Source organism: Mustelus asterias, unplaced genomic scaffold, assembly GCF_964213995.1.
Source record: "Mustelus asterias unplaced genomic scaffold, sMusAst1.hap1.1 HAP1_SCAFFOLD_900, whole genome shotgun sequence".
Lineage (NCBI taxonomy): Eukaryota > Metazoa > Chordata > Chondrichthyes > Carcharhiniformes > Triakidae > Mustelus > Mustelus asterias.
The window spans coordinates 72,313-94,415 of record NW_027590846.1 but is presented as its reverse complement, the minus strand read 5'-3'; the positions used below and the strand labels follow the sequence as shown (position 1 = coordinate 94,415).

The following is a 22,103-nucleotide window of genomic DNA, read 5'->3' as shown; positions in this document are numbered from 1 at the left end:
TCCTTCTTTCTCACTTCCATTTTTCCACTCCTCCATTCTCACTCTCTTTCTTGCCCCCCTCTCCGGCCAATTGCTTGAATCATCTGGCCGACGCTATAAGCGCGAGAAGTGATGGAAAGTGGAGTTTGTCGATCTAAAGCTAAGTTTTTAGGTTTCCTAATAGTACTTTGCCTCTTCAAAGATCCTGAATTGGATGACAAGCCTCATTTAAAAGCATAAAGAATTCCAAACTTGACTAATTACAATTCAATATGTGCAAGGTCATTCATTTGACCCGTAGCCATTTTTATTGAATGTCTGGTTTTCATGTTCCAAAACACTTTGATTATCAATCCATTACACTCAAGGCATAGTTAAACAAAAAAGGAATTAGTACCGTGACTGGCATCAAAAGCCAGGGGAGATTGATGCAGCCTCAAATCACATATCCAGATTCTCTACTTAACCCTTTAATAACCCATGGTTCCCAACAGCAACATTTCCACCACCAAAAAGAATAAAGAGAAAAACCTCATTGCATCAGAAATATTCTGCTTTGTAGCATATTAGCTTCAAAGGTGCCACTCCATTTTCCAAAATACTACTTTGCAGCACACCAATCAACCAACCATTGAAGTTTACGAAATAGTTGCACTGCTGGTGAAAATTGTCAAATTACAGCAATAATGTATAAAAAGTTAGTTTGGCAGTTTTTCATACTTCAAACGAGAAGTTCGAAACCCATACAAGAAACAATGAATTTCAAATTTTCACAGTAAGTGTTCTAGAGAAAACTTGATGACAATATGATACTGAAGAAATTCAATTCAAACACACACCTAGTACAAAGACAAAATATTGCATAACCTGTAAATCTGAAAAACAGAAAATGCTAGAATTATTCATCCACTCTGGCAGCATCTGTGGAGACAGAAACAGGATCGACATTTTAGGTCAACGACCTTTCATTGGATCCCCCAAAATATTGAGAGATTCTCCCCTCCCTAACATGGGCCGCTGTGGACATTACAGTAAAATGAAATCAGCTGATTTGGTAGGAAATCATGTGAAAGTACACTGAAATTCCCAGATGCACCAAAAAAACAAAACGATTGATGTGATATTATTGCCATACCAAGCATCTTTGAAGTAATCCAATTGCAGTGGAAACCTCCAAGAGACTCAATAAATGTTGATTGTCTCATTCCAGCCACATGTACAAATCCTGATAATTGAGTAACGACAGCTTGCATCTAACAGTGGCTCCTTATAGGGATTGGGAAAAGTTGGGTGATGTTGGTGTTATGACTGATCCCCCAATTTGATACGATTCCAGGCAAGATACCCCCAAATTGTTATGCTCCCAGGTGAGGAGCGATGAATTGGCTCCCCTTCTTTATTCAACCCCCTCTGTTGGATGGAACAAGGTTAATTTACAAAGGATCCCTTCTCTTGTGGAAACCTATTCCCAATACAAACGTATTCATGTTTAAAAGGAGCCAATTTAGCAAGGCTTCCTTGAGTTAAAGAAAGTGAGTTTATTAGCTGCTAAAATGCAAGAAAAAATAAAAACACAACACCCACCCATGTTAGAAATGAGAAGTGAGTCCAAGAAACAAGTTAAATAAGATATACAAATCAGTCTTTGGCTTGTTTGGGAGGAATAGATGGTGAAACATTGCAGCCATTAAGTTGGGTGATCCTGGTAGTGCTGACTTTGGCAGTTGAGCAGTTGGTTTGGAGATTCTTTGTTCTACAGGTTAGCTGAAAAGAGTTATTCTGTTTCCTTTTTGACTGTGGACCTGCTAACTTGCGACTTGCTTCCAGCAATCAGACTAGTGATGTTCTTCAGCTGTAACCTTCATAGCATTAGCATAGTGAAACTAGAACCAGACGAGCACTCAGAGACCAGGGCTGCAGTTGGCTTTTAACCCCTTTTCACTGCAGATATCTTCCCGTTGTGCTCAGTTTTATTTCAGAATCATTGATTTAAAGTTTATTTATTTATTAGTCACAAATAAGGCTTACATTAACACTGCAATGAATCTACTGTGAAATTCCCCTAGTCGCCACATTTGGCGCCTGTTCGGGTAAATGCACCTAACCACAAAATCACAAAAGGATGTCAAACTTATTAATATAAAGTATGACAATATTCTTACCTAGACAAAACTTTAATTGTTGGCTAATGCAAGTACAATGTGCAATAAATTATTATTCAGTCAAGTATTTAATAATTGCTGGGACACTGCAATTCTCTATATTACTGGTGAATGAATCCTTTTTTGGCCATACCCTGGAAAGGAACTACTTTTAAAATGATGGCTGAGAATCCAGCTGAATGATGAACTGAAAAGGTGTTTAAACATATTGATCAGTTCCATGCTCTGCAAGAATGCTACTTGCTATTTTTAAACTGAACTGGCCAAGTGTCATTCAGTACTTGACCGGGTTTGAATTGCGAGCATGCACATGAATACATAACAGGAATGTTCAATTTAATGTTAGTGGCTTTTCTTTGATGCCTTTTCTTGTGCCTGGGGGTCCTTTGCAAAGCATCTCTCATTAAAAAACAACAGCATCTCCCTGCTTGTCAAGTTTGCTGCCTTCATTTCCAATCTTTCTCCATCGTCTGTAGAGAAAGAAAACAGTTTTTAAGTTAAAGGCTTATAGTAACTACTTTAAAATAAACAAAACAAACTCTGATCATTGAGGCCAACATTTTTTCATGAAAACTGAGCACTCATACAAGTTACTTCATTAATTGCAATCTTGGAGTTTCAGTTTCACAAGTGTGCCAAACTGTGATCATTTGAGGCCAACATTCTTTCAGAAAAACTTAGCATTTGCATAATTTACTTCATTAAATGCAATCTTGGAGTATGCAATCTTGGAGTTTCATTTTCACAATATGCTTTAAATCTGTGGAAAAAGGAGAATATTTTATACATATTCAAAACATAACTTTTGAAATGATATCTGCTGCAAAGTGAAACACAAAATGTATGAATACAGATTTGTTTTAGATTGTACCCTTAAGGTAGAGAAGATAGGTTTTAAGAAAATCCAATATTCTGTTTCTCTGAAATTCCATGGTTTTGTACCAAGATGATACTGCTTCTTTTAAGTAATTTATTTTTCTGCAATAGATGGCATAGCAGGATGCACAATAAAAGACCACTGTTTCTCAATTGGGGTCTCATGAGCCACAGCACACAAAAAGCTTATTCTTCAAAATCAATTGGATAAAGTTTCAGCAAGTGACCAATAACTTTAAATTTAAATTTCTGCATTCTAGATTGAGTTGGGGGTGCCAAGTCCAATTCAGCAAAAAATTCCAAAGGTTCGTTATATTTTGTGCAGGCTTTTTGATTTGCCATGGAACTATAAACATGGAAGACTGATTTAAATGCCAATATCTCATGTCATGCTGCTAAATTCACAGATATGTAGAGAACTAAGTGCTTATTGCAACAATGTTAAAGAGAATGAGTTCTGGTACGGGTCTGTCCATGACATTCTGCATAGTATTGGATTGTGCAGAATATCACGTTTTTTTCTGCAACTGTCAATCAGTAAGGAGGTAAACTGTACATGTTGAGTAATTGTTCGAGTCAAAATACAATCAAAAAACAAGTGAAAATTGGATCGAAACTTTTCACTGGTACATTCCTGCACACTTACATAATGGCCAGCTAAGAGCAGCAGTGAATGTGACAAGAATTGAAGTACCCTGCCCTTCTCACCTAAAGAACTGTGCAGCCTAGAAGGGACAGCCGAATGCTAGGAAGGAGATGGTAGTCTATTTATCCTCAATAAAAACAAATTGCCTTTTGAGTTTGAGAACTTTTCATATATCTCCAAATATTTTAACATTTTGTGCTAATGATATTCTATTTATAACAGTCACTAGAGATGTAAAGTGCAGGCCGTATATTAGAATGTGTAATGAATGAGGTGTTACATATAGTAATGTATAAAAACAAATGTACCATACTACCCCACTTCCAAACGAAAAATGAACTTTCACTTGCAAACAAGAAACTCCAGTCACTATTTCTCACAAAGAATAGAAATGCAATTATAATTCATTTTTCACGTGTCACAACGTGCTACTGCTGAGCTGAAGCAAGGAGCTCACACTGCACTCTGTTAGGATTCCATTTTATTCTCCCAATCTCTCTATCTCCACCGTATCTGTTTTGATTATGAAACCTTCCGTACCAGCACTTGTGATATGTCTTCCTTTTTCTTCAACTAAGGATTCCCTCCCCCATCATGACATGGCTCTCAACCGTATCCAACCCAGTTCCCACACTTACAGTTCTCATTCCTTCTCCTCCTTCACACAGACGGACGATAGGTTCTGAAACGAAAAGAGAAAATGCTGGAAAATCTCAGCAGGTCTGGCAGCATCTGTAAGCTTTGACAAAGGGCCATCTGGACTCGAAGCGTCAGCTCTTTTCTCTCTTACAGATGCTGCCAGACCTGCTGAGATTTTCCAGCATTTTCTCCTTGGTTTCAAATTCAAGAACCCGCAGTAATTTGCGTTTATCTGGACGATAGGTTCTCCTTGTCCTTAACATCTCAGCCTCAACATTCAATGGAACATCCTCTGCCATTTCCACCAGCTCCAGCGTAATGCAATAACTAATAACATTTTCTCCACCCCTTTCAACATTCTGAATTGACCATTCCCTCTGCAACACCCTGATCCATTCCTCCCTCATTCTGAACACCCTGCCCCTTCCCACAGCACCTCTCCATGCAAACGCAGGGGATGTAACACCTCCTCTCTTCTCATTGTCCAAGGCCCCAAACACTCCTTCCAGGTGAAGCAATGGTTTATATGTACATCTTTTAACTTGTATACAATACTCACATCTCATAATGTGGTTTTCTCCACATTGGTGAGTCCATATGCAGATTGGGTAACTGCTTTGCCAAACACCTCCATTCAGATCGCAACCCTGAACTTCCGGTGGCCTGTCACTTTAATTCTCCACCTTGCTCTCATACTGAAAGATTACTCAAAAAGAGTAAGATTTTAAGGATCAAAGGATAAGAGAGAGTTGGAGCTGAATAGGAATTTAGAGAATGAATTCTAGAGTTTAGGTCCTAGCTGGTTGAAGACTCAGATGTCAAAAGTAGGGCAAAGGGAGTGGGGGATGTGTAGTAGTTCAGAGCGGGGAGCAATGTAGAGCTCTCAGAGGGTTGTAGAGCATAGAAGTACCTTGTTCTCTAGTCAAAGTGATATACTTTACTAGCGGGAGAACTTGAGATTAGAGGAGAATTATTTTACTCAGCATGTTATGATCTAGAATGTACTGCCAGAAGCAGTGGTGGAAGGAAGCAGATTCAATAATAACTTTCAAAAGGAAATTGGATTAAAAACTTAAAGGAAAAAAAATCTGCAGGGGCTATGGGGAAAGGACAAGGATGTGGGAATAATTGGACAGTTATTTCAAAGAGTCAGCACTGGCATGAATGAGCTGTCTGTGCTTTATCATCCTATGATTCTATTCTGTGATTGAGAGATTCCAGGCTTCGATATGAACACGAGTAGATCAAAGCAGGGAAATCTAGGCATCAGCTAGCCTAAAGACAGCTAGTTTGTAATTGGAGTCTATCTAGAAAGTTACATACTTTATTTTAACACAAGGGTAGAAAACATATGTGGCTCACGGGACAACAGTATTCTAGATTGGATATTTCATTAAAAATGAAATGATTTGTTGATTCGTGGTCAGCCTCTTTCACAATGAACCAACATATTCAAATTAAAGGCGGCAGACATCAATTTTACTTTCAAATTGGTTGACCAGTAATTAGCCCAAAAAACAACTCTTCCAAATTATTTCAGACAAGTCCAACTCCATAATGCTTCATGCTCATTTGGGAACTAGAACAGAACTATTATTTCATATAAAATGAGAAGAAAATGCTCAGTTCTGCATAAACGTGTTTAGTCAGGTTTTAACACTATGTATAAACCTTCAGGCTTCATCCTCAACCGTCCAACTTTGTGCTGGTCTGGCTCAAAGATATTTAGAGGATAACCATGTATCCAAAAAAGCAATTTTAATAGCAGACATTAGTCAGCAGCTCAGGCTGACAATCAGTTATGGGAAAATGATATAAAAGACATCAATCCCCAGATAGTGAAATAAAGGTTGGACAAAAAAAATACAGTGTCTCCTTGAAAGTTGCACATAAATACCAAAACTTGCATGTCCAAGCAAGTTGCCCATGATCAAATTTCTATTGAATCTGGGACTGTTACAATCATTTATTTACTTACTGTGTTTACACTGACACCCCTCTGGACTTCTGGGGAATGAAATGTTGGTTTCCTCTGACCACTTTTTTATACTTATACATTTAATGGGCTAAAAGATGGGCAAAACTTACTGAATGTGACGGCTATAACAGGCTCCGTCTCATCGTGCTTTACATCAGCTACAATCCGACAGTTGGAGTTTGTCAGACGTGCCTTCTCTGTTCCTATTGCAGCAAGAAACTCTCTACAAAAAAGTTGGAAAGGAAATGTAAATGGACAAACTGCTAATATAAATGAAAAATCAATCTTTTCATGCTTTTCTCTATTCAGGTGAGATGTACATTATCAGAAATAGTTATAATCATACAGGTACATATGCCCTCTTTGAGGGACATTTCATTTTTTTTTAAAGAAATGGTCTCAAGTATTTATTTGGCGACTAGCAAAACCTAGTTTTACTTGAATTCAAATGACTGAACTCTGAAACACACAAATTCAGGTGCTTATACAAATAATAGCCAACTCAGTATTATAAAATCAGGAATTTAACTGCCAAAATCCCTCCTGCATGTCTTTTAATAACATATTTAAAAACGGTTGGATTTGTATGCTGCTATAACCAGAAGTACCTAACGATGATCCGTCTTGGTCTCCTCCCAAGGTCTCCATCTTCAAAGATGACAATCTTCAGTCAAATCACCTTATTCCATAAGGCATCAAGAAACAACTGAGTGCCCTTGTTACAATAAAGTTTATGGCCCCAGACAACATGCCAGCTGTAATGTTGAAGACTTGGGTGCATCAGAAATAGCTGCACTTATGGCCAAGCTGTTCTTGTACAGCTACTATACTGGAATGTACCCAACAAAGTGGAAAGGTCTGCTTGGGGTACAAGGTGCTCAAAAAGATGGGAGAGGAACAAAAGGAGGGTTGGCAAGGAAAATGGTGTAGAGAACAGTCTAAAGGATTTATGGACAGAATCCATTTGGTCAGCATTAAAAATGATAGATGTGCCATTATATTACTGGGTGAATTCTATAGGCCATCATCTAGAGGGAAAGACAGAGAAGCAAGAAGATGGTGTAGTGATAATGGGGGACTTCAATTATCTTTTTACAGATTAGGATAGCAATAGAGTAAAAGGCAGGGAGGAGGAGTTCATGAAATGTGTTAAGGAGAATTTTCTTAATCAGTGCATTTCTAGCCTAAAGTCGAAAGAGGCATTCTTGGATTTGGTTCTGGGGAATGAGGTGGGTTAAGTGCATCAGTGATACTGGGGAACATTTAAGGAACGGTGATTATGCCATTATAAAATATAGGCTAGTTCTTAAGGAGGAACAATATAGAGTGAAAATACTTAATTGAAGGAGGTTCCAATGCAGGTAAATTGGAATCGAAGATTGATAAGCAAAATTATAATGGAACACTGGGCTGCCTTTAAAGAGATGATTCAGGTATACATCCTTACATGGGAGGAAGAGTAGAGCAACCTAAGCTCCCTGGGCGACCAAAGAGATGCAGATAAGATGAAACAGATAAAGGGTGTGCATGATAGATGTCAGGTTGATAATACAACTGAGAACAAAGAGACTGGTTGTTTCTTGACAAAACAAACTTCAAAATAAATATGCAACATTAATATTCTTCTGAGGGAATGAGACTCCATAGTTCTGAAATTACTTTTTCAGGATGACAGAGATTGTTTGACAGTAATTATCACTTGATTATAAATTGAGTAGCCCTAATTTTTACATCCATCTTAAAATGTGCAGCTAGTGGGTAAGTAACACACATGCATGCCATGACACAGATATTAATTAGTTATTATTTGCAAGACATATTAGCCCTTCTGTTCAGGAGCACTTGTATCAGGGAGCATGAAAGCTGCTCTGGAACTGCATATTCGCACTCCATCAGTTGCACTCACACATGTGCCTGGACTCTGGACAGCATACTGGAGAGGACATTTGAAGTGCGGTCTGCAAAGCACTTTGTCTTGCTGAAGCCTAGAGCTTGAAACTCTCTGCCATATTTTGCCTGAAGCTTCAAATATGGAGACTTTAACTTGCTTGCAGCCTGCCTTACCTGAAGCTGCAAAGTAGTTGAGACCAAAACATTGTCGGATTTCCAGAAGAAATTAGATATAGCGCTTGGGGCTAAAGGGATCAAGAGGTATGGGGTGGAAGGGGGATCAGGATATTGAATTCGACGATCAGTCATGGATCAAAATGGATGGCCTACACTTGCTTATATGCTATAGTTGTGCTGGTCTCCGAAGTTGCATGCTGCTTATGTGGTGTGCTTTGCAATGTAATTAACCTCAACAGTAATTTGTAGTGCTGTAAAACTGCTGCTTTAATCCGTAACTTCAATGCTAATTCTTGGTAGCGTTGCTAGAAATCAGTTCTTGTGCTTTCATTGTGGATTGATTGCTGCTTTAATCACAGCAGTCTTTTGTGAGTCATAACAGTTGTACGTTAACTTCTCAACAGTAATCCATGGTAAATTTGTGAGTTAACTTGTAATTAGTAGTGTGATATATGAACAAACAGATTGGTGCTGCTTTAATCATGTTGTGTAACTATTAGGAAACCACAAATCACTACCATGATTAAAGCACTTTGTGGAGGAGCAGAGTATCTCTGGCAGCAACTTTCAGATTTCCATGTTAAACTGTACAAATGCAGCCACCAGAAATTGCTATCAGACTTAGCCTGTAATAACAGTGATAGCCTCACTATTATTATTACGACAAAACTCAGGCCAATATCCTTCTTGATTTATACTGTTTTTATTTCCACTGGATTGGTCTCTTCACTGAAAACTGAGGCAATCATCAAATCAGTATCCACCTACTTTAGTATTATCTCGTAAGCTTATCTTAAATCATCCCTTAGTAACCCCAGCCCTCTTTTAATTCTCATATTGTTACTTAATTGTGTGTAGAATTCATCACTATTTTTATATTTTTTGATATTTTAATTTTATATTTCCCCTTTGCCTTTCAAACCCTTTCCTAAGCTCATCATATTCCCATTTCTATAATTTCCTTTATTGTGTATGTATTTTGTATATGCTTTTCTGGAGATTCAATTTTATTCTCAATTTGTATTTATTTGTGGTTTTGCATTATTTGCTAATTTTGTCTTGTTTTTGAGTGGATTTTTTTCCCTGGGCTTTATTTAACTACTGTCCACAGCTGTTCAATTTATTTGTCAATCATTTTCCCCCATTTACTACCTTAGTTAAATTCTCTTTCCCTCATAGTTGGCCTTTCTCCAGTCTACAACTTTGGTGTTTATAATAACTTTAATCAAGTGTTTGCTTTGTTATGGTTAAGATCAGAAACTCCAAAGTGTTTTATGAAGCTTGCCTGAATCATAAGTTTTGCATCTTGAATTTAGCTAGGATAGGCATGGAATGTTTCACTTCAGTCTGATTCAAGTGACCGACTAGTGAGCTTTTATCAAACAAAGTTTACATAGAATAACATAGTCATTTATATAGTCAACGTGTATATTAAGAAAATTAGCAAAATCTTTCATCAATTACAAACAAGAAATGAAACAACTACCATAATGTATCACCCTTAAATGAATATCTCTAATGTGTTCCAATCAAAACCAAAGCCCATAGACAACAAAAAACCCTTCTCACAGGTTTAACACAGCACAGATTAATGCTCACTTGATACTGGGATCTCGGCCATTAGTTGAATTCTGCAGTCCAATGCTCTTGAGATTCAGAACAGTCTGAAGACAAGACAGCTTTCCAAAGCACCAGAGTGACTCTGCTCCAGCCCCCAACAACGGGTTTTCTACTTCAGGAAGGCTTTCAGCCAAATAGCAAAATTTCCCAAAACCAGAGAGAGAAAGAGAGACTGCTTTCAGTCTGATGTCCACTCCTTCTGAACTAAAACTGAGACATGTAGCTCAAAATCGAAAAATGAAAAAAAAAACCTTGTCACCTGAAGTGCTAACCAGTATTTTTCCTCTCCTAACAACGCAGAGTCATAAAAAACCCACAATAAAAACAAACAACCCCATTAAAGTAGCAATAAAAGGGCATCTGGTAGCCAAGCCTGGAACAATGACCTCACTGAAGCTGTGAGCTGTTATCCATTTGTACTCACCCTTGCTTGCATCCTTCTTTTATCTTCACATTATATTCACCATTTATATCCACCTCAAGTTTCCCCCTTTACTATTTTAATGTTCTTTGTAAAATCCTCCTTATCCTTTCTGCTTGGATCTTGGTCCCAGCGGTATAACTGAATTCTGTCACAGTGATTTTGAACTAAATTCCCCCTTCCTACGACATTCTTGCAACCAAACATTCAATTTCTTGTTCTGTTTTTCCGTATAGCTATCAGGATATGGCCTAGGTATTCGGGTGATTGGTACCCTTGAGGCTGTGCTTTATAATTTACCAGAACTTGACATTCACTTAGCAGGAACTCCTCCTTGTATTTCACCATCATTTGGTCTTACTTCTGCAACATTTGAAATAAAAACAGAACATACTGCAAATACTCAGATTAGGCAGCATCAGTGCAGAACCATTTACAGGTTGTGGTTGGACGCAACTTGCGGGAGTGTTTCACTCTGGCTTCCTGCCTCACACTGTGGTCTTGTCTACACTTGGGTGGCCTTGGAGAGGGAGTATGCTATGTGCCCAGGAGCACGGTAGCATAGTGGTGATGTTACTGAATTAATAATCCAGGCTGGACTAATTATCCCTAGAGTCAAGTGAAATCTAACTGCGGCAGCTGGGAAATTAAATTCAGTTAATTAAATAAATCTGAAACACAACAACAAGTCTCAGTGATGGTGATCATGAAATTACTGAACTTTTATACAAACATATGAACAATGACCATGAGTAGGCCATTCAGCCCCTCAAGCCTGCTCTTTTAAAAAGATCATGGCTGATCTGATAGTAATCTTCAATCTGCATTCTGCCTACCCCCATTACCTATCACCCCCTTGCTTACCAAGAATCTATCCACCTCTGCCTTAGATTCAAAGACTCTGCTTCTTCCACCTTTTCAGGAAAAGTTGCGAAGACTCTCAACCCTTAAGAGAAAAGAATTTCACCTCATTTCCGTTTTAAATGTGTGACCCCTTATTTTTAAACAATGACCTGTAGTTCTAGATTCTTTTAATAAAAACCCATCTGCATTTATGTCCTTTAGAGAAGGAAATCTGTTGTCCTCACCTGGTCTGAGCTACATGTGATGCCAGTAATCTGGCTCACTGTTCTCTGAAAGTGGTCTTGCAAGCCACACAAGTTGTATCAAACTGCTTCAAAAAAGTTTAATAAAAATAAAACCACTTGGCATCAGCCTAGGCACTGGACATGACAAAGGCACGCCTAGTTCAATTACCCTACAAAATTCTTCTCGCTAACAACTGGGGAATTGTGCCAAAATTGGGAGACTTGGCCCACAGACTGGTCAAGCAACAACCCTGACATAGTCATGCACAAAGAATCATACCTTTCATCCAATGTCCTGGGTTCCCTCATCACCGTCCCTGGGTATGTGCGGTCCCACCGCAGGAAGACCCTAGATACGGCAGCATAGTGATATGGGGTCAAGAGGGACTGCACCTGGGAAGCCTTAACACTGACTCCCAGACCCATGAAGTCTTGTGGCATCAGGCCAAACATGGGCAAGGAAACCGCCTGCTGATTACCACCTATTGCCCTCCCTCAGCTGATGAATCAGTACTCCTCTATGTTAAATGAACATCACTGAGAAGAAAGACTGAAGATAACAAGGATACAGAATATACTCTATTGGGGGTTTTCAATGTCTCAGTAGCACCACTACTGACCAAGTGCTAAAGGACATAGTTGCCACAAGGTCTATTATATGTGGTGAGAGGGTTAATATGAAGGATAAGCTTATTGACCTTGTCCTCACCAATCGACCTGTTGCAGATGCAGCTGTTTGTGACAACATTGGCAAGACTGAATGCTGCACATTCCTTGAGGAGAGGATGTGTCATTTTCACATCGAAGGCACCTTGTATTGTGTGGCACAAATGGGATAGATTCAGAACAGATATACCAGCTTGAAAGTGGGCGTTTATGAGGTGCTGTGGACATTTTCAGCAGAAGAATTCATATTCCACCACAGTGCGTACTCTCATGGCATGGCATATTCATCAGTCTACCTTATCATCAAGTTACTGGACCAGCCCTAGTTCAATCAGGAGTGCAGGAGGGCAAGCCAAGAGTAATGTCAGGAATATCTAAAAATGGGATGCTATCCAGGTGAAGCTATGACACAGGACTACATGCATGGTAAACAGTGAAAGCTTCATGAAAAAACGCCATTATCAACAGATCAACAGAAAGCTGTTCAGTTTTACCATATCCAGTTAAGAAACAAACAAGGCAACAAATCTTCCATCCACACACCGACCAAAGTGAAGAACCTCATTGAACACACCTATACCCTTAACATCGCATACTACTCCCATCGTCTCCCAGGCCCAAAAAGAGGCAGCCATTCCAGGGAGCATGGAAAACGTGCAGGCGAGAATGAAACAATGCAGTCCCAAGGCCCCCCTTCCCAGCTTACTCCTAGCAAATATCCAATCTCTGGAACACAAGCTAGACGAACTTAAAGCCAGATTCACTTTTCAAAGAGAACTGAAGGACTGCTGTGTACTGTTTCATGGAGACATTGCTCACTCCTGCTTCACCGGACTGTGCCCTACAACTAGAGGGCTTCTCAATCCACCAAATGAGCCCTACTGTGGCCTCAGTTAACGCTAGGATATAGGAGGTGGGGTCTGCCTCCTAATCAACACCTTGTGGTGTCTAGATGTAGCAACACTGGCAAGTTCCTGCTCCCCAGACCTAGAATACCTGACACTACCTTCCGCGGGAGTTTACCTCTGTTATCTTACATCCCATCCCACGCGGACGTGAAGACCGTGCTGGCCAAAATATACACCATCACAAGTAGCCAAGACGAAACATCCCTAGGCCTTATATATCATGCCCGGGGACTTCAATCAGGCCAAGCTCAAGAGCGTCCTACCAAGGTACCACCAACACATCTCCTGTTCCACCAGAGGCCCAAACATCCTAGACCACTGCTACACAAGTATCAAACATACCTACTGCTCTATCACCCGTCCACACTTTGGCAATTCAGACTACAAGGCTGTGCTCCTGTTCCCGGCTTACAAGCAAAAACTGAAACTGGAGAACCTGTTAAAGAAAGTTGTGCAATGTTGGTCTGAGGATCTCCTGCTTAGAGTCAGTAGACTGGTCAGTATTTAAAAACTCTGCAACCAGCTTGAACGAGTACACCACTACAGTAACTGACTTCATTACTAAGTATATAGAAGACTATGTGCCAAAGAAGCAAATCTGTGTGTTTCCCAACCGGAAACCATGGATGAACAGGGATATCCACTGCTTGCTGAAATCCAGGTCTGAGGCGTTCAAGTCAGGTGACCTTGACCTATACATGAAAACCAGATATGATCTATGGAGATCCAACAAAGATGCCGAAAGACAGTACCGGACCAAGCTGGAGTTCCAGGCTAGCCACACAGACTCCCACAAGGTCTGCAAGACATAAATGGCTACAAGATGAAGGCATGTAAAATTGTTGGCACCAATGCACCCCATGCTCGTTTTGAGCAAGAGGTCAGCGAGAGCATGACCTCCACCCCGAAGCTTCGGACGAACCTGTATCTGGGGTCACCATTGCAGACGTCAGAGCAGCCTTCTCGAAGGTCCCGCAGAAAGCGACTATTCTGGATGAGCACTCATATCCTGCACGGATCAACTGGCAGGGATATTCGCAGATATCTTCAACCTCTCTTTACACCAATCTGAGGTCCCTATTTGCTTCAAGACGACGACCATTATGCCGGTACCAAAGAAAAGCCAGGCAGCGTGCCTTAATGACTATCATTTGGTGGCTCTGACATCCATCATTATGAAGTGCTTCGAAAGGACCATGGCACAAATCAATTCCGGATCCCAGGTTGCCTAGATCCACTACAGTTGGCCTACTGCCACAACAGGTCCACAGCAGACGCCATCTCCCTGGTCCTGCACCCAACCCTGGAACATCTAGATAACAAAAACACCTATGTCAGATTCCTATTTATCGACTGCAGCTCAGCCTTCAATGCCATTATTCCTGCGAAACCCATCTCCAAACTCTGTGGCCTGGGGCTCGGCCCCTCCCTCTGCAACTGGATCCTGGACTTCCTAACCCACAGATCGCAATCAATAAGGATAGGCAACAACACCTCCTCCACGATCATCCTCAACACCGGTGCCCCACAAGGCTGTGTCCTCAGCCCCTCACTATACTCCTTATACACCTATGACTGTGTGGCCAAAACTCTCCTCCAACTCGATTTTCAAGTTTGCTGATTACACCACCAAGGTGGGTTGGATCTCAAACAATGATGAGACGGAGTACAGGAATGAGATACAGAATCTGGTGAACTGGTGCGACAACAATAATCTCTCCCTTAATGTCAACAAAATGAAGGAGATGGTCATCGATTTCAGGAAGCATAGTGGAGGACATGCCCCTGTCTACATCAATGGGAAGAAAATAGAAATGGTCGAAATCTTCAAATTTTTAGGTATCCAATTCACCAACAACCTGTCCTGGTCCCTCCATGCCGACGCTATAGTTATAACCCAGTCTGCAGGTGCAACATGTGATCAAGAAGGCAAATGGGATGTTGGCCTATATCGCAAGGGGGATAGAATATAAAAGCAGAGATGTCTTGCTGCATCTGTACAGGGCATTGGTGAGGCCGCAGCTGGAATACTGTGTGCAGTATTGGTCCCCTTATTTGCGGAAGGATATATTGGCCTTGGAGGGAGTGCAGAGAAGGTTCACCAGGTTGATACCAGAGATGAGGGGTGTTGATTATGAGGAGAGACTGAGCAGATTGGGTTTGTATTCGTTGGAATTTAGAAGGCTGAGGGTGGATCTTATAGAGACCTATAAGATAATGAAGGGGCTGGATAGGGTAGAGGTGGAGAGATTCTTTCCACTTAGAAAGGAAACTAGAACTAGAGGGCACAGCCTCAAAATAAAAGGGGGTCGGTTTAGGACAGAGTTGAGGAGGAACTTCTCCTCTCAGAGGGTGGTGAATCTCTGGAATTCTCTGCCCACTGAAGTGGTGGAGGCTACCTCGTTGAATATGTTTAAATCACGGATAGATGGATTCCTGATCGGTAAGAGAATTAGGGGTTATAGGGATCAGGCGGGTAAGTGGAACTGATCCACTTCAGATCAGCCATGATCTTATTGAATGGCGGGGCAGGCTCGAGGGGCTAGATGGCCTACTCCTGCTCCTATTTCTTATGTTCTTATATTCTTAAGAAGGCCCACCAACACCTCTACTTTCTCAGAAGACTAAGGAAATTTGGCATGTCCGCTGCGCTGTGACTCTCACCAATCTTTACAGATGCACCATGGAAAGGATACTTTCTGGTTGTATCATAGCTTGGTATGGCTCCTGCTCTGCCCATGATCGCAAGAAACTACAAAGGGTCGTGAACAAAGCCCAGTCCATCACTCAAACCAGCTTCCCACCCACTGACACTGTCTACACTTCCCGCTGCCTCGGAAAAGCAGCCAGCATAATTAAAGACCCCACACACCCTGGACATACTCTCTTCCACCTTCTTCCGTCGGGAAAAAGATGAAAAAGTCTGAGGACACATACCAACCAACTCAAGAACAGCTTCTTCCCTGCTGCCATCAGACTTTTAAATGGACCTACCTTGCATTATGTTGATCTTTCTCTACACCCTAGCTATGACTGTAACACTACATTCTGCACTCCCTCCTTTCCCTTTCTATGTACGATATGCTTTGTCTGTATAGCATGCAAGAAACAACACTAGAAACTAATACATGTGACAATAATAAATCAAATCAAAGAATGGTGATTAATTAAACAAAAGGAGGGGAAACCCAAAAACATTCCCATTCTCAAAAATGGCAAAGTCCAACAAAAAGTGAAAAATAAAAGGTTTAAGTCTGTGAAACCATTTTCAGGTGGGTGTGCTGAGTGGATAATCCAGGGAGCTTCCTTTTGAAGTCTCCATCTTCACAGTCATCAGTTTTCATCCATACAGCAATGGCTATGGGCCCTGATAGCATCATGGCTGTGGTCTGTAGACCTGCGTTTCAGAATTAGCCAAGCCTCTCAGCAAGCTATTTCAGTGCAGCTCCAATATCGGCATCTAGCTGGACAAGTTTTCATATTGTCAGCTAATCTTTTCATCAAAAAGCAGGCTAATTATTGCCACAATTGAATACTCTCAATCATCAGCAAATTGATGGATGGTGCTATCAAGGAACACTTAAGTCAGCAATAACCTGCCCCCCTCACTGATCCCCAGATTGGGTTCCTTCAGAATTATTTGGCTCCAGACCTCATTTCGGCCTTGGTCCGAGTAAAAGAACCGAATTTCAGAGGCGAGGTGAGAGTGACTTGTTAAAAGTGGTATCAAGGAGCCCTAGTAAAATTGAAATAAATGGGAATCAGGAAAAACGTCCCACTGGCTAATGTCATAACTTGCACAAATGAAGATAGTTGTGGTTGTTCGAGGCTAATCATTTCCTCCTCAGGACAATGTTATCGGGCATTGTCAAGACGCAACCACCTGCAGCTGCTTCATCAATAACCATTCATTTATCATAAGGTCAGAAATGGGGATATTTGCTGATGTTCAATTCCATTCGCAAATCCTCAAATAATGAAGCAATCTCTGCAGCATGCAGTAAGAACATAACAACTAGCAGCAGGAGTTGGCCATTTGGCCCCTCAAGCCTGCTCTGCCATTCAATAAGATCATGGCTGATCTTTTTGTGGATTTAGCTCCACTTACCCGCCCACTCAGCATAACCCTTAATTCCTTTACTGTTCAAAAATCTATCTTTGCCTTAAGGACATTCAACAAGGCAGTCTCAACTGCTTCACTGGGCAGGGAATTCCACAGATTCACAACCCTTTGGGTGAAGATGTTCCTCCTCAGCTCAGTCCTAAATCTGCTCCGCCTTATTTTCAGACTATGCCCTCTAGTTCTGGTTTCAGCTGCCAGTGGAAACAACCTCTCTGCTTCTATCTTATCTATTCCCTTCATAATTTTATATGTTTCTATAAGATCCCCCTTCATTCTTCTAAATGCCAATGAGTATAGTCCCAGTCTACTCAGTCTCTCCTCCCTTCAGCATGATCTGGGCAGGTTGGGTGAGTGGGCAAATCAATGGTAGATGCAGTATAATTTGGATAAGTGTGAGGTTATTCACTTTGGGAGCAAAAACAAGGCTGCAGATTACCACCTGAATGGCTGTAAATTGGGAGTGGGAATGTTAAGCGGTGTCTTTGTGCACCAGTCGCTGAAGGTAAGTGCGTAGGTGCAGCCGGCGATAAAGGTGGCAAATGGTATGTTGGCCTTTATTGCGAGACGTTTTGAGTACAGGAGCAGGGATGTGTTGTTGCAATTATACAGAGCCTTAGTGAGGCCACACCTAGAATATTGTGCGCGGTTTTGGTCTTCTTTCCTGAGAAAGGATGTTCTTACTCTCGAGGGAGTGCAGCGAACGTTTACCAGGCTGATTCTGGGGATGGCAGGACTGATGTATGAGGAGAGATTGACTAGGTTAGGATTATTTTCACTGGCGTTCAGACGAATGAGGGGGTATCTCAGAGAATTATAAAATTCTAACAAGACTAGACAGGGTAGATGCAGGAAAGATGTTCCCGATGGTGGGGGTGTCCAGAACCAGGGTCACAGTCTGAGGAGACAGGGTAGTCCATTTTGGACGGAGATGAGGAAACATTTCTTCACCCAAAGAGTGGTGAGCCTGTGGAATTCATTACCACAGGAAGTAGTTGATGTCAAAACATTGAATGTATTCAAGCGGTGGCTAGATATAGCACTTGGGGCAAATGGGATCAAAGGTAATGGGGAGAAAGCAGGATTAGGCTATTGAGTTGGATGATCAGCCATGATCGTGATGAATGGTGGAGCAGGCTCGAAGGGCAGAATGGCTTCCTCCTGCTTCTTCTATGTTTCTATAAGCCAACCCTCTCAACTTCAGAATCAACCTAGTGAATCTCCTCTGCACCCCCTCCAGTGCCACTATATCCTTTCTCAAGTAAGGAGACCAAAACTGTATACTGTACTTCAGGTGTGGCCTCACCTGCACTTTATACAGCTGCAACATAACCTTGTTTTTAAACTCCATCCCTCTAGCAATGATAGGCAAAATTCCATTTGCCTTCTTAATTACCTGCTGCACCTGCAAACCAACTCTGTGATTCATGCACAAGGACACCCTGGTCCCTCTGCACAGCAGCATGCTGCAATATTTTACCATTTAAATAATAGTCCATTTTGCTATTATTCCTACCAAAATGGATGACCTCACATTTACTAACATTGTATTCCATCTGCCAGACCATTGCCTTAAATTATCTATACTCCTTTGCAGACAGAGTGTCCTCTGCACTTTGCTCTACCATTCATCGTAGTGTAATCTGCAAACTTTGACACACTACACTTGGTCTCCAACTCCAAATCATCTCTGTAAATTGTAAACAATTGCAGTCCAACACTGATCCCTGAGGCATACCACTAATCACTGATCGCCAATTAGAAAAACATCCATTTATCCCCACTCCTTGCTTTCTGTTAGTTAACCAATTCTCTATCCATGCTAATACATTACCCATAACGCCGGGCTTATGGTGTTGGGGCATTAATTGCACTAACATAGACAGGGAACTGGCTCATGAACAGGAAAGAGAAACTCAGGATAAATGGGTCATTTTCAGGATGGTTTTCAAAATCATGAGGTGTCTGGACATACCACATAGAAACTGTTCCCATTGGTGGAAGGGTCAAGAACCCAAGGACAGATTCAAAATTACTGGCAAAAGAACCAGACGGCATGCAGGAAGTTATTTTTACACAGTGAGTAGTTGCAATCTGGAATGTACTGCCTGAGAAGGTGGTGGAGGCAGATGAAATTGTGGCTTTCCGATATGAATTGTAAAAGCATCTGATGAGAAAATATTTGAGGGATATGAGAAAAAGATAGGAGTGTGACTAGCTAAATTGCTCCTACATGATTGCACCCACATCATACTGATTGCAGCCTTTTAAAAAATTCTACTCCATTCATAAAGCTACAAAGCCAATGCGCGGTGTAGACCAGGCAAGCCCTTAATCCATCTACTTGCTTGCTCCAAAAAACAATTCAAATTCAAACGGAATTCAATTCATGGTCCCAACCAGAGAGACATACATAGAATCCTCCCCTCTGCCTTATCCCCGTTCATTTACCATGGCCTATCCACCTAACTTTGACATCTTTGGACTGTGGTGGCAACCGGAGCACCCAGAGGAAACCCACAGACACTGGGAGAACATGCAAATTCCACCCAGTCACCCTAAACTGGAATCGAACCTGGGTCCGTGGAGTTGTGAGGCAGCAGTGCTAATCACTGTATCACCCCAGAAAGGAGAGGCTGGCAGGTCCCTGGAAAGTAGAGGTTGTTGCTGGGACCCAGGAAAGGAGAGGCTGGTCCCCAGAGCCCCAGAAGGGAAGGCTGGCAACCAGGGCCTGGGAATGGAAGGGGTGAGAAAAGAGGATGGCATGGGATTGAGTGTGCTTGGGAGAGAATGCGCAGGAGCTAGTGAGTGAGTGTGTCTGCCTTACTTCCAGTCTCAGGTTTCTCATTCATTCTCCCACTACATGCTCACACCCACTCATACAGTGGATGAGTGAGCACCCTGCGGCTAACTGTGAGCCTGGGCACACACACCCTGACCCTCATGCCCTCACCATTTTTATTTGCTTTTTTAAAAAACTTAATCGTTTTCACATTGCTTTATTTTTGCTCAGCATTTGTTTATTTTCTTAATAGCACAACGCATTATTCAAATTTCATTTAATATTGTGGCAAATCATAACTTTCCAAAATTTGCTAATTAGCTCTTTGAGTAAAATGTATTGTGGCCACCAAAGTGAAAAGGTTGGACAATTCCTGCACTAGGTGAATTGCTCATTCAGAGCAAATTAATGCGGATGCTGGAATCTGAAACCAAAAGAGAAAATACTGGAAAATCTCAGCAGGTCTGGCAGCATCTGTAAGGAGAGAAAACAGCTGACGTTTTGAGTCCAGAAAACCCTTTGTCAAAGCTAAAAGGCATCAAAAGTGGGAGATATTTATACTACAGGGTGAGGAAATCAAAGATGAGTCACAGCCACATAAACCAGGGGAAAAGACTAATGGTTTTCCACAGAGAATAAAGGGTGTGATTGGCCAAACAGCAGAGAAGCTAAAATGAGAGGCTAAGCTGTGATGTGGGGGGAGATGGATGGGACAGAGGTAAAATTTAGAAAAGGGGAAGCAAAGGTAAGGGAAGGGGATAAAGTAGGGGGAAAGAGTGGGGGGTGGGGGGTGGGGGGGAGAAAAATGAAGAAAGACAATAAAGAAATAAAAGGTAGAGAACAGTAAAAAATTAAATAAAATAGAATGAAAACAAAGGGGTTGAGGTGGGGTAGAGCAAATCATCTAAAGTTGTTGAATTCGATGTTGAGATCAGAAGGCTGTAAAATGCCTAGCCGGAAGATGAGATGCTGTTCCTCCAGTTTGCATTGAGCTTCACTGGAACATTGCAGCAAGCCAAGGACAGACATATGGGCATGGGAGCAGGATCGTGTGTTAAAATGGCAAGCAACAGGAAGGTCAGGGTCCTGATTGCACACAGACCGAAGGTGCTCAGCAAAGTGATCACCTAGTCTACACTTGGTCTCTCCGATATAGAGCAGACCGCATTGGGAGCAGCGAATGCAATACACCAAATTGAGAGAGGTGCAAGTGAAACGCTGCTTTATCTGGAATGAATGTTTTGGACCTTGGACGGTAAGCATGGAAGAGGTAAAGGGACAGGTGTTACACCTTCTGCGATTGCATGGGAAGGTGCCATGAGAGGTGTTGGGTATAGTGGAGGAGTGGACTAGATTATCCCGGAGGAAACAGTCTCTGTGGAACGCTGACAGAGGGAGTGAAGGGAAGATTTGTTTGGTGGTGGCCTCACGCTGGAGCTGGTGAAAAAAGTTCTCTTTTGGTTGCTCAGAGGGTCAGTATAGACACAATGGGCCAAATGGCCACCTTCTGTGCTGTATCAATTCTGTGATTCAATATAAATGACATGTCAGTATTGCACCACTCCTTTATCGTGACTGCTTGTCTTTATATCGCTTAAGAATTTTATTCCCAGCATTTCTGAAGTTATTTCTTTCCCAGAAAGCACTTCGGACTAAAGCCCAAAATCACCAGAGAAGCGAGTGGGAGATGGAGTTTCATTCTGAAGGCCTTGCCTACCTGGCACCGCGCACATTAGACTCGAAAGGGCAGAACTGCACGATGACTTCTTTGACTGACTTCAAGATCACTCTCCCCTTACCCGCCGCCATCTTACTTCACCGGCCTTCGCGCCGTCTGCAGTTGTGGGGGTGGAATCGGGTGGTTTGTGCCGCCGTGCACGCTGGGAATTGTAGTTCCTCCCGCCACCTGAGCTGAGGCAATGTGATGAGGGCACCGCGCTGGAGGCGTCACTGCGTCATCTTACGTGACGACGTAACTCCCCCTGCCGGCTGGTGGTGCTGCTGCTGCGTGCGGCTCTCGGGGCCGCGCATGCGCGCCCTGGCTCTGCCCCAGCTGTTTGCAGCAGCTTGTCCCTCGCTACTGTGTCTGTGGGAGGAGCGGAGCCAGCGGCAAGAGCCAAGGAACGCAGCAGTCTCGCTGCTTCTCAGAGC

General features: G+C 41.9%; 1 protein-coding gene across 1 annotated transcript; it reads right to left on the bottom strand.

Annotated features, from left to right (window-relative positions):
• Positions 1 to 241: 241 nt before the first annotated feature.
• Positions 242 to 21,813, bottom strand: mrpl53 (mitochondrial ribosomal protein L53). The gene is made up of 3 exons (XM_078205671.1): positions 21,670 to 21,813; positions 6,391 to 6,503; positions 242 to 2,611 (listed from the first exon to the last, which is right to left on the bottom strand). The coding sequence occupies exons 1-3, from the start codon at positions 21,759 to 21,761 to the stop codon at positions 2,484 to 2,486; spliced, it is 333 nt and encodes a 110-aa protein (XP_078061797.1). The 5' UTR covers positions 21,762 to 21,813; the 3' UTR covers positions 242 to 2,483.
• Between the last annotated feature and the right edge of the window lie 290 nt (positions 21,814 to 22,103).